This window comes from Schistosoma haematobium, chromosome 7 (genome assembly GCF_000699445.3).
Source record: "Schistosoma haematobium chromosome 7, whole genome shotgun sequence".
Lineage (NCBI taxonomy): Eukaryota > Metazoa > Platyhelminthes > Trematoda > Strigeidida > Schistosomatidae > Schistosoma > Schistosoma haematobium.
In genome coordinates, this window is record NC_067202.1 from 6735023 (window position 1) to 6748632 (window position 13610).

General features: G+C 35.5%; 1 protein-coding gene across 1 annotated transcript in view; it reads right to left on the reverse strand.

Moving 5' to 3' along the window:
• Positions 1 to 6840: 6840 nt before the first annotated feature.
• Positions 6841 to 13610, reverse strand: part of MS3_00009505 (uncharacterized protein) — a 54867-nt gene continuing 48097 nt past the window's right edge. The window contains exons 20-23 of the mRNA XM_051217889.1: positions 12704 to 12820; positions 11471 to 11532; positions 9542 to 9650; positions 6841 to 7382 (exon numbers count right to left, since the gene is read on the reverse strand). Of these exons, the coding sequence (XP_051064321.1) occupies positions 7233 to 7382; positions 9542 to 9650; positions 11471 to 11532; positions 12704 to 12820 (438 nt within the window). The 3' untranslated portion in view covers positions 6841 to 7232. The remainder of the gene's footprint in view (positions 7383 to 9541; positions 9651 to 11470; positions 11533 to 12703; positions 12821 to 13610) is intronic.

The following is a 13610-nucleotide window of genomic DNA, read 5'->3' on the forward strand; positions in this document are numbered from 1 at the left end:
ATCAACCGGACCAATGACACATAAAACCCGTACGAGCAGTCTAGAGTCTTCACAGGTTCTGCTTTCTGCCTAACCCTGCCTGTTAAGTCCAGAACATCAATCTCCGCCTCTGCAATATGAATCATTTATTTCAAACATACTGGGTTTATATACCAACCAGACAGCCACATCGTACCATAAAATAGGAAACAATATTTGTAAAAGACCTAGCCAAAATTGGCCATGAATGTTGGAGGTAGTAATTGATAGACCAGGCATAAATCAAGAATGGTGAATCGTATAATAATATTCCACAGGTCAAAATAAAGCTTATGATAAGAGGAACACGAATATGAATAGTTTAGTTACTTTACAATTAAACCATAAAAATATATGTATAGTATTAATCCATAAATCGATCCCAAAAGTTACTATTCATTATTCTCACCGGGATATAACACAAACTGAACTACGAGGCAAGCCCTAACTTGCAATTCTGAAGGGAAATGGAAAAGAGGAAGGCCAAAGAACACATTACGTCGGATAATAGAAGCAGATATGAAAAGGATGAATAACAATAGGAAAGAACTGGAAAGGATTGCCCAGGATAGAGTTGGATGGAGAGTGGTGGTGGTTGGCGGCCTATGCTCCTTGACGAGAAGTAACAGGCGTTAGGAAATAAAGTTTTGTATTTATTATATCAATCGATATAAGGCAAACATTAGTTTAAAATGACTTACTCAGAAATAACTGACTGATACTGATCCTAAAAAATAGTGGCAATTTTTAACTGTTGACTTTAGAATACCGTGCTAGAATGATTTTCTTCTAATTACAAGCATTAATATATCTGATCGTTTTTAATAGATGAATCTAACCAATTATTCGTTGAAACTATAGTTCATTGGATCAACCTTTGACCCGGTCAAATTGGTCATCATTTGGTAAGTGTGGTCGTTCGAATAACATCAATCGATTCATGATCTCAATCAAAAACTTAACAATTTCCAAAACCCCTAAACTGATAACAGTTATAATTGACTGGTTAAATGAATAGTAATTGAGTCCAGTCATCAAATGTATTGTAAATTCGATTTGTCTATTCATTTATTAAATTAATTATCAACCATCTACACTAATTAAGTAATTTTTCAATGGTTAAGATCATGAGTCAGTTGAAGCTAGACCACCATGGAAAACCTGGAAGCACTGGATGGCCGTTTCGTCCTATTGTGAGACTCCTCAGCAGTGCGCATCCACGACCTCGCCCCCTGCGAGATTCGAACCCAGGATTTGACCCATTATGTAATCACTTGTTGCTGGCCGTTTGAAATGTTGTTACATTCAATGTTGTATAATTTTCTGTTACATAAGGTACATATTTACAACATTTCATCCAGTCTATTAAATTTATTTACACCCTTCCTATTTTACCTACCACCATCATCAAGAAGGTACAAGAATTTATAAACAGTTGTCCACGCAAGATATTCAACATCCATTGGCTGGATACCACCAGAAACAGCCTTCTGTGGGAGAGAACAAACCAACTTCCAGCTGAAGAGGAAATTAGGAAAAGACGTTGGAAATGGTATCCTGAAGGGAAGCGGAAACGAGGAAGGCCAAAAAACACACTGAGTCAGGAAATAGAAGCAAATATGAAAAGGATAAAAAACAACTGGAAAGGATTGCACAGGACATGGTTGGATGGAGAGTGGTATTGGGTGGCCTATACTCGTCCACGAGGAGTAACAGGCGTAAGTAAGTAAGTATATTACATTGATATATCTTCAAAGTAACTTCCAACTAAACACTTTCATGTAAGTAATTTAAACCCAGCTAGTAACTATAATTTTAAATATCACAGGTTATAAGCAGCTGACGAGAACCAACGAAATAAAATGGCTTCATGCTATTCTGATAGAATCTTTGTTCTTTTCAACATTTTCATACATCAAACAAACGTTTACAAACAGCTAAATATAAGAGTTGAAGAATAAAAGTGTTTAGTATTTACACGGTGAAAATATAAATAATAATTTGCTTCATTTTAACAGGAAACTGTTCCCTTTTTTGCTAATAATATCACCTAATAACAACTATTAGATCTGAAGAAACGGATATTCAAGCTAACGCAGCTTGACTGGATTATCACAATATGCGAGTCAGAACACCACGTCGAAGTAACAATGTAGCGAAGGAGAACACAGGTGAGCACAACAGATTATATTTAGCACAAAAGTACAGAGTTACTGCATAAAATAGAAAAACCATAATCCAATACTTCATTTACAAAATGTTTATTATTCGTCTCAGACTTTATTGTTTCTGCATTTCCATACCAATTACTTTCTGTTCCCGTTGTTTCCTCTTCGATCTTCTCAAACTTCTGCTGCCAGACACTCAATTCCTGACTAGCATTATATACTATTTATGTAGATATAAGTATCAGACACTACAACAGTTGCAGTCCAGAATAATGTAGTTCAAATAGTAATTATGGCTGTAATAAGCTCAAAACAATTTCAGTATTTTAGAAAATTGTACAATCAGATTGCTGAAGTTCATTAAAATCATGGACCGATCAGGGATTTAGAGATTATGCACTTACACGAGAGATCGAAGGTCCCGGGTTTGATTCATGAGTACGGGTTTATGGATACGCACTACTGAAGAATCCCATACTATGAAGAAAAGTCCGTTCAGTGGTTACCGGATTTCAATGGTGGTCTAATTTAAATTTTAAATTATTTTAAGTTATAGTTCAAATTTAAACTTACTACAATCTACTCGTCTCAAAAATGGATGAATAATCAGTAATTCACTGTATTTTCTAAAGGTTAAATATAAATGATTCATTGGATTATATACTCGCCACTTCCAAAAATCCACACCTTGAAATAAATTGGAATAGCGGTATTTCTCAGTCATGTAATGATAAATTCCCATTGATATTTAACATGTACTGCTGGTTACAGTAGGTTAGTACCTCAACAAGGCGTGATAATATGCCTTATCTAATATTTTGTGGAAATATCATCCCACTGCCTATATAAGTATACAATCAAGTCGAGAGCAACGAACATAAAATAGTAGTTGTTGCTCTCTCAATCTATCCCTCTTATTAACAACCGATACAAAAAGCCTGTCAATATAGAGACTACAGACATGCTGACTGGGACTTCCTGCACTTCCTGGTAAGATCCTCAGGCTGGGATATCTTCTTCTCAAGCAGTCGTTTCGTGGATGCCATTGACACATTCTATCTGATCACTAACTCTTATTTAGATTCCTGCTCATCTCTTAAAACATACATGTTTAGTAAACCTAACGAATTATTTATGCCAGCTAAATATTGTAATAAATTAAGACACTTGTAGACATGCTAGTTTAAGTCAAACAATTTCACGGTAGTTGCAAAAATAACCATAATTGTTAACCAAATTAAAGAAAAGTACAGGTTAACAGCCATTAATCAGGAGCTGTTAGCACTTAATTCTCCTTTTCAATTAACGTGTTAAAGCAACTCAAAATGTTGATACACAATGCATCCTGGATAATGGCACTTTTATAGATGACTCTAAAACCATTGCAAACCTCTTTGGTGGTATTTTTGCGAACAGTAATGGATTCCTAAAGGGCACTGTTTCAAGAGTCAGGTATGTGACTAGGAACTCAATAAAATCTATCTCTTTCACATACCTGAAAATTAGTAGGGCTATAAACTCCCTTAAATTTTTAAGAGCTCATTGATTAGACGGGAATTCATCCTTTCTTTAAATATATGGTGTGCCAGGTACTCCAGTCCTTCTTCTAAATCTGTTTACTCTCTCTCCCTCTCTCTCTCGGGACAGATACTTACGTTTACTGTTAGAAAACCGCATATATCGTACCACATTACAAATCTGGCGATAAAACTGACATGAACAATTATCGGCCCATATATATTAATCCAGCTATATCTAGGATAATCGAAAAAAGTTTTGGTGATGAACTCTTCGATTATTTACTCACCGAAAAAAAATTATTCTCAAGATGACTTTCTTAAAAGTCCATTTTGTATGACCTGCCACCTGAACTTCTTCAATTTTGTCTTTACTCAACGTAACCGAGAATATCTAGTTCTAATGCTATACTCCGACATTTATAAAGCTTTCGACATGTTTAACCATCAGCTTCTTATAGGCAAAGTCGCATCTTATGGGGTCGAAAACCCTCTGTTCGCTTGGTTTAGTTCTGTCCTCAGACACTGACACCAAACAGTTCAAACTAACTCTTCATTGTCGGATTCTGTTCCAGTCAGAAGTCGTGTAATACAAGTTATGATCTTAGACACTTTGCTCTTCCCAATTTATACCAACGATATTTGAGGTTGCTTTTGTATGGGTAAGCCCCTTCTATATAGAGATGATCTTAAAGTAGCATATTCATTTCTTCTCATGAGATGAAAATTATGCAAAGTCGCGTCAATATGGAGTTCAACAAGGTAGCCTATTGATGTTCAACATGGAAGTTGGAGCTTAACACGGCTAAATATGGATGGATATGCTTCGATAATACATCACTCAACTTAGACCTTGCAATTAATGGTAAGGTACTATCTAAGTTACAAACAGCAATGGAATTAGGACTTAGATACTCCTACCATTTGTCCCTCACATAATAGGTCTCGAAACAGATCTCCAATTTCGAGCGCCTCATGGGTTGCATAATTCGTAACTTCTGTGACAACGAGTCACGTATTTTGATGTATAAAGTATGTATTCAATCACTCGTAGAACACTGAATGTTTATTCTTAGTAGTGTGCTCATAAAGGATAAACTAAGGTTGTAATCCTTACAAAGACGATTTACACTTCGAGTTCTTGGAACTGATTGTACCTTGAATTATAAGTGTAGATGTAATAAAAATGAACTGGACTCAGATTAAATCTAATCTTTTTCTTCAAAACACTTAATAAACTATCCTTCACATCCGATAAAGTAATTAAATATGTAGAAACTCCTCGTTATAGCATCCATAACTCCTTGTCATTGGTGAAACAATTACATTGTAAATGTTCTCTCCATATGAATCACTTTATCAGTAAATTTTTCAGACTCTAGAATAATTTACCACGATCTGTTCGTCAAATAAAATCACTCCTATCCTTTGTTCACTGCATCGATGCTTACTTCTCCACTGAAAATACCTTAAATGTGCTTACACCTGTAAGTATATCCCACTACACAAGTAAGATTCCAATAAAATTCGACAATCTCCACAGCTTCTTACTGATACACCAATAAACTGTTCCAATTTTGAGAACACATGTTCCTAATATCATCATCACACAATGGATTGAACAAAGACTTTTGTCATTCATGATAACGTGCAATTAATAGACAAGATTTTAAATCTTATTCAGTTTGACAATTAATCTTCATGAATATCATCATTTCATTTCGTTGATGAGTCTCTTATTTGCCCTTAACTTTATTAACTTTAATATCAACGATGTGAAATCAATTTGTAAGCTAATCACTTGTGAGTTCACGATGATCATTATTATATGTAGTAAGATAAGAGATTTATTTTTATTCACTAATCTTCTAAATGCTGTCACTTGGAATCCTTAAGGTCAAAGGAGGAGAGGAAGACCAAAGAACACATTATGTCAAGAAATGGAGAGAGGCAGGAGCAAAATACTTCGGATCTGTTGGCCAGACACTATCAACAACAACCTAAAATGCGAGAGTACAGACCAGATCCCAGCGGAGAAAGAAATCAGAAAGAAGCGCTGGAAATGGATAGGACACACATTAAGGAAAGCACACAACTGCATCACAAGGCAAACCCTCATATGAAATCCTCAAGGTCGAAGGATGAGAGGAAAACCAAAGAACACATTACTCCGAGAAGTGGAAACAGATATGAGAAGAATGAACAACAATTGGATAGAACTAGAAAGGAAGTCCCATGACAGAGTGGATTGGAGAATGCTGGTCGGCGGTCTATATGCTCCACTGAGAGTAACAGGCATAATTAAAGTAAGTAATCTTCTGAATAGAACAGTGAAAATATTTTATAAATTAATTTGTATAAGTCTTCTCAAAGAAAATATGAACTTTAGAGTCAATCATACCAGATTAACCCAATCATCCATATATGTCACTCTCTGAAAATCTTCCCATATCATAAATTATCTATTTAATGCATATGGAACGTGAAATCTCGAATGAGTCGCTATATATAATCATCTTCATCATAAACTCATGACGTTAATTCCTTATACTGTATTGTTGGTGTATATTATTATGTGAGTAGTTGAATATTGATAACGAAACTATTCTACTTAACTTAGTAGTTGAATTCATAAGTCAATTAAAGCTAGACTACCATGAAAAACCTGGAAGCATTGAAGAGCCGTTTAGTCTTAGTATGAGACTCCTCAGCAGTGCGCATCTACGACCCTGTGTAGCGAGATTCGAACCCAGGGCCTATCATTCTCACGCACGATCACTTAACCTCTAGACCACTGAGCTGGCCGGCATCCAACAGTGTTAATGTCTAACTTCAACCAATTCGCAAAATTGCTTGACCATCTTCCATTGTACTGAGGTAGATACTTGTCTCTACCCGACACGAATTAGCTCCACTGGTTACGGCTTCTCACTAGAACTCCGAGAATTCCCTCACCAATCTAGTCACTAGAGAGCACATAGTAATCATCAGTATAGGTTTGTGGAGATTATTAAGTTTTTGATTGAGATCATGAACCGATTGATGTTAGACCATCAATGGAAAACGTGGAAGTACTGAATGGCTGTTTCGTCCTAGTATATGACTCCTCATCAGTGTGCATTCATGATCCTACCCACGGGACTTCAATCAATGATTAATAGAACAAAGAATTTTGTAGACAAATGAGAAAATCTATTAAATTTAAATACTCAAATTATTAATCATTAAAATAATTGAAGGCAAATTTAAAAAAAAATTAAAAACAAAAGTAACAATCACGATATGAGTAGTAGATAAATATGTTATGTCTAATATAATAATTTTTCTTTCCAAAAACATTGTTTATTGTGCAATTACATAATACATCTAGTGTGTGTGTGTATGTGTGTGTGGATATCTGTATATAGTTTGTTCAATATCAAGTAGTCTATCAATCAGCTGATATTGTCATCTAAGTCGAACTGTCTTCTTCTTCTTGTTCTTGTTCTTCTTCTGGAACCAGTCAGTTCATTTAATCAATATTCTTCATCTATTTTTTCATAATCTTTTTATTTTGTTGTGTTGGTTTAATTGATTGATTCATGTGTATTTCTTTTTCTTTCATTGTTGTTAACATATTTTGTTCTAGAGAATTTTCAATAACTTGACCAAGAATTTGTTCTACTTCTTTAATAACTGACTATTTCATGTTGATTAAATTAAAAATGAAATGAGATTTTGAATGAATTTAAATGTTAAATGTTGTAAAGTAAAAATAGTAAATGAATAAAAATTTTGATAATACTTACTTACGTCTGTTACTCTCAGTGGAGCATATAGACCGCCGACCAGCATTCTCCAATCCACTCTGTCATGGGACTTCCTTTCTAGTTCTATCCAATTGTTGTTCATTCTTCTCATATCTGTTTCCACTTCTCGGAGTAATGTGTTCTTTGGTTTTCCTCTCATCCTTCGACCTTGAGGATTTCATATGAGGGTTTGCCTTGTGATGCAGTTGTGTGCTTTCCTTAATGTGTGTCCTATCCATTTCCAGCGCTTCTTTCTGATTTCTTCCTCCGTTGGGATCTGGTTTGTTCTCTCCCACAGTTGGTTGTGGCTAATAGTGTTCGGCCAACGGATCCGAAGTATTTTGTGTAGACAACTGTTAATAAACACTTGTATCTTCTGGATCATGACTTTCGTAGTTCTCCAGGTTTCTGCCCCATACAGTAGAATTTGCTTGACATTTATGTTGAGAATCTTGTGTTAACATTAAATATACGGCCATTTTGAAAAAATTTTTCGAGTGAATTTTTTTATCCCCTTTGAAAAATTTTTTTCACCCCCATTTACCAATAATTTTCATTCCGTTTCGTCCAATCAAATAGCTAGTTGTAAATTCGTTATAATTGGTCGTTTATTTCTTAAAATTGATATAAAATGTCAGGACATGGCGACAGAGCACATTTTCTTCCAATTATGGACGATAGTAGCGTACAAGGCACGAGCTCTGTCGTTTCTCACGTTGTCACAGAAACCGATAACTTATTCTTGAGCACATTGTATGTCGTAGCGTTTCAACCACTTGAAGCGTTGAAGAGTGCCATTAAAAAATTATGAAAGAGCTACGTACTGCCATTATGCTGTGAGAGATTATCGTTTCCATAGAGATCGGGAGACGTATATTAAATTCGTATGTTGGAGAAATGGCCGTAGAACACCTAGTGGTTCCTCACGGCCGAGTAGACGAAGGAGGTAATTTGATTAGTGTTATTGTAATTTTTCATAAAAGACTTCCGTGAACACTCAATGTCCTTCCTTCATCTTTTGTAAGTTACCAACGTCGATATGAATGCAACGTTAAGCAATGACGAGGAAGAAATTATTTCGATTAACTCAGAGGAGTTCACTGAACGAGACGACGATAATGACGAAAACGCGTATGACAACAGACTTTGTGATATTTGCAATCTTGCGCAACCGTCATATGAAACTCCTGATGGAAGTGCCTGGGTTTTTTGTCCATACGAAGAAATTTCATCTATCTACACTAGAATCATAAACTACGACTGTCTCATGGAACCTGATATGGAAGTTTGCATCTTTCTCCATAGGATTTAGACCAATAGATTATAAGTTTATAGGTAAATGGAGTGATTAGATTTGGACACTTGTTTGCTGATTTTTATTATATGTAACGCATCTCGAAAACATTCTAACCGATAAAGGCTTCTGATATCATCAATAGATTAGCTACTTTCATAGCATTTAATAATAAATGTCTAAATTTAGCATTATTTATTCAGTCATTTCATCATACTTTAGATATATGCAACATTTTTATGATTATGCAATATTGTTCAACACAAAATCAAATATATAACTTAATCAATGATCATCAATAAAATCTAAGGTGTAGGAGAGTAGCTTAATGGTCAAAGCACTTGGCCTTCAATTATTAAATTAAATGTTCGATTCCGTGTCATCAGAGAATCCCTCAGGGAACATCAGTTCCCTTAAGATTACAGATACACCTTGCTGATGAGTGCCAAATAGCACGAAATCTAGGTCAAGCAAGTTTTCCTATTGACTACCTCCAACCCCCATCTTAACATAGTGCACGTCATATCCAGTCACCTAAACCGATGGCTACAGTTAAGCCTGATTGATAGAATTCGATCTAAACTATGAAGGACCTGAAATACATGATGTTAGTCACTACCCAGCAATCAGTCAATTATAAAAAGTTCTATTAATCATTTATGCGACTAAGTTAATTAATCTCAATTGAAGAAAATCTAGCTGATGAATCCCAAACAAAACAAAACCTATATACTTTATACTTGATAGATTATTTACCTGGAAATTACTTATACCAGTCATGTTTGGAGTTGATACTTCTTTGTGAAGAATTTTTAAAGTACTTCCAAATTTTCTCAACGCCTCTTCAAGACTCTCTGAAATCGAACTAATAATTTTGTTCATTAAAAACAAAGAGAGATTGATTTATTGTAACATGGAATAATTAAATTCAAGCTCCAATTTAGAGATTAATTATTAATATGATGGGTTAAATTTCACAGGCTACATCATGAGGTGACCTTAAGTTAGCCAACTACTAAAAACCAGAAAGTACCCGATAACTTTTTTCCTCTGTATGATACATTTCAGTGTGTATCCACGATCCACATGGTGATCGACCTCAGGACCTTCAGTTCCCATAGTGAGTGTCTAACCTCTAGGCCGCTGAGTCAACATCTAACTTTACATATATTTAGCTTCAATCAGTCCATGATATTGTATGACTATCTTACATTACCTGTAGTAGATAACTGTTATCCGCTACTTTCATTATGCACGGCGATTTTACACAGTGCATATTAATAGTTGACAGCAGAATGCATGGTGGAACATCAACAGGGTGAGCATAACTGAAGTCGGATTGGTGGAGAAATTTAAGCAAGCTGACTCGTCGATCCATAGAATGTGGAGGTAGGAACCTATGCTATGTGATACCGAGGAGCAATCATAAATCTTCTAATCGAAAGTGTATGTTATTCACTGAGTGCTTATGCATTTGATTTGGTTTAGCGCAATAAACATCCTTCTTTGCTTGTAGTTTGCTTATTCAGTAGCCGGCCATAGGCCTGTATATAGGAAATCATGTGTGTCAGTACCAGACTCGGACACCGTGCGTCATATGGATGTTTATTCAAAATCCACTAGCCATTGAACTAAACCATTTTCGTAGATTCAAATTTTCAGGCTAGTTTTAATTTGTAAATGGAACCTTTTAATGTCATGAATCACAAACAAGTGAGGTGGTACAATCTATTAACTCTTTACCCCGCTCATTCCATGCTTCCTATTCTTCAATCTCATTCTTTCTGAAACAATATTTTTCATATCAAATTCTCACTGCAACTGATATTCTACTCCATTGTTTTCACTTCCTCTTGTTAATTCCCCTGCCCCGTTTCATAGGGATAATATGATGCATAACAACTCAAACATGTATATGTCAGTGTTAGGTTTCGACTGATTGACAATATCAGAATTCAGAACTTTATTATACACTTTAATAACTGTCATCTTGTGTTAATTTTCATTCATAAATGATATCAAACGTAAAATCAGTAGAAAACTATGAGTATTGAATAGCTTTTCGTAATAGATGTCATTCCTCAACAGTGTACATTTATGACTCGACATGAGAATAAATCCGGCGACCCTCTAGTTAACACTAAACATGTTTTCTAAAAGAACCACCCTTGGTACTATACACGAAATTCTTACAAAACCACTTTATTAAAATACGGGGATCTCCTAAGGAGATTTCAGAACTTTCATAATGAACTGATCCTAGCTAGAGTACTATTAAAAGCCCAGAAGAACTGGATGGTTGTTAAGTATTAGTTTGGGACTGTCCAGAAGTGTTCATCCACGATACTGCAACCAGAAGTAGAACCTACGAACTCCGATTTCACCTGAAAACGTTTAACCTAGTCGACATGAATCGACTGAAGTTAAAAATTAACAATATTGGATAGCAGCTCAATGGTCTAGAGTTTAAACGTTTTCAGGTGAAATCGGAGTTCGTATGTTTTATTTATGTGTTCAGGGTTGTGAATGAGTCCTTCTTAGGAGTCCCAAACTAGGATGTAACAACCATCCAGTTCTTACAGGATTTTAATGGTAGTCTACCTAAGATCAGTTCCTGATCTAGAACTAAGAAAACCAAACAAGTAAAAACAAACAGATATGGGAAATAAATTGCAAATCACTTACACCAATGCTAAACGATCTCGTCGATAACTGTCCATTGGTGAAAATAATATTCCCTGTCGATCCTAATTAATAAACAAACTTGATGTTTAGAAAGGATATATATATATAGTGGATCGTTTAACATACTTTACAGTTTAAAACATTTCAACAGGCGGTGTACATTAATTAAGTCACGTGATATCCCGGAGATTGACAGGTGTTTGGATGTAGTAGGCAGACAACCCTATTTGACCTAGATTTCAGCAAGGTGGACCCATGCTCTTGAAAAAACAGATGCCTATGTCACCAAATTTCATAGCCTGAGTTATTTAAATAGAGACCAATCTCATATAGGATAGTGATATTTACACTGATTGGTTATTTCTATCTAATCCTTTGACATTGATCAACTCCTATCGATCAAGCTCTTCTTTGCTTTTGGAATTTTCCCCAACGAAATTTTGTCTCATCAATCACTAAATATTTTTCCATCACAATCTCGATTGATTTAACAGAAATCCTCAACTTTTAGATCAGAACTTCAAAATATCATCCATGAATAAGTTATTACTATTATTATTATTATTATTATTATTATTATTATTATTATTATTATTATTATTATTATTTAAACACATAAATATTGGTACAAAGGGGCATTGAATACTTATGCGCCACACAAGTCACTTGATTTATGAGTGAGCTATGGATACTGCCTGGATGCCCAGACCGAAGCAGGTGGTTTTCTTAGGAGGCCACATCCGGAGCCGTCGACGTAAAGATCTGATCGACAGGGCAGTCCCATGGTAGCCGGTGACCAACAATTGGTTCATGCGCCATTTGTTCCCACGGGATCGTGGAGCCCATTTACACCTTTAGATTGGAATCAGGGTTTTCTAACTCCCCTAGGTGAACCCTCTGTGTCCACCAACCCAGTTAAAGCGTTAGATATTCGCTTTTCATCCTTTCAATTTCGCAACCAACACCTCCGCCGTGAGAACGTAATGAGTAGGACTTCCGTGGTAGTGGTTGTATGCACGTGGTCATATGAAAGCATTTCAACAGAGAGAGCTGACTCTCCCCACCCTCGGTTCCATCAGTGTTATATAAAATGATTGATCGTCGAGTCGTTTCTCCAGGAATACATCCATACAAATTATCATTGAATTGTTTAAAATATAACCAATCAATTCAAATGAAATATGCAACTAAAAAAAACTAACTTAATTTGCTCTTTAGTACAATTTGACTTACTTTTAAATTATAACCAATATAATTAGCTCTACATATTTTAAAAAATACCGAATATTGTATCATAGTCAAATTAGAATGATGTAAACGAGTACTAACAATAGCGTAACGTTTGAACTTCTATTTGAAAAGAAAAGAAAAAACAAAGCAACAACAACATAATGCCAATAGAAAGAAACAGAGAAAAAAAAGTGGTGTATACACGTTTACTATGATCTCATTTATAATAAAAAAGAAATTAAGATGAGTTAATGTCAAAGTACAGTATCAATATATGAAATCATGAACTATTGATCTGAGCTATGTTCTTAGAGTCTTTACGATAATTATGATCAGTGGTTGGAAATATAGGATGATATGGTTTAAAATCGATTACAGTGCGGTGTGTGCTATTCATATTGATATAAGTAGTAAATGAAGCGAGTTAAAAACGTAATGTCTGGCAGCAGAAGATGAGGGAAGATCAAGAAAGGAAGAGCGACATTACAATGCAATTTGTAAGGAAACGCATGAACAATGAAATGTGAGACAATGGATTGATGTTTGCAACAGGAACAGTCCAGGTTGATATGATGGATTGATATTTTGCAAATTAACGAGTTACTATATAGCTTTCCTATCCCGCGGAGGCGGGATCGTAGATGCGCACTGCTGAGGAGTCCCATACTAGGACGAAACGGCCTCCCAGTGCTTCCAGGTTTTCCATGATGGTCTAGCTTCAATTGACTCATGATTTCAATCAGTGAAATTTCCAAAATCTCCACAAAATCCCTTCTGATACTAATCATCTGCTCACTAATGACTGACTTCAAAAGGCATTTCCTGGAGTTCTAGTGAGAAGCCGTTACCGGTGGAGTTCAGCTAGGTCTGTTGTGAGAAATCAACTCACGGAAGACAATGGTGTACGGTG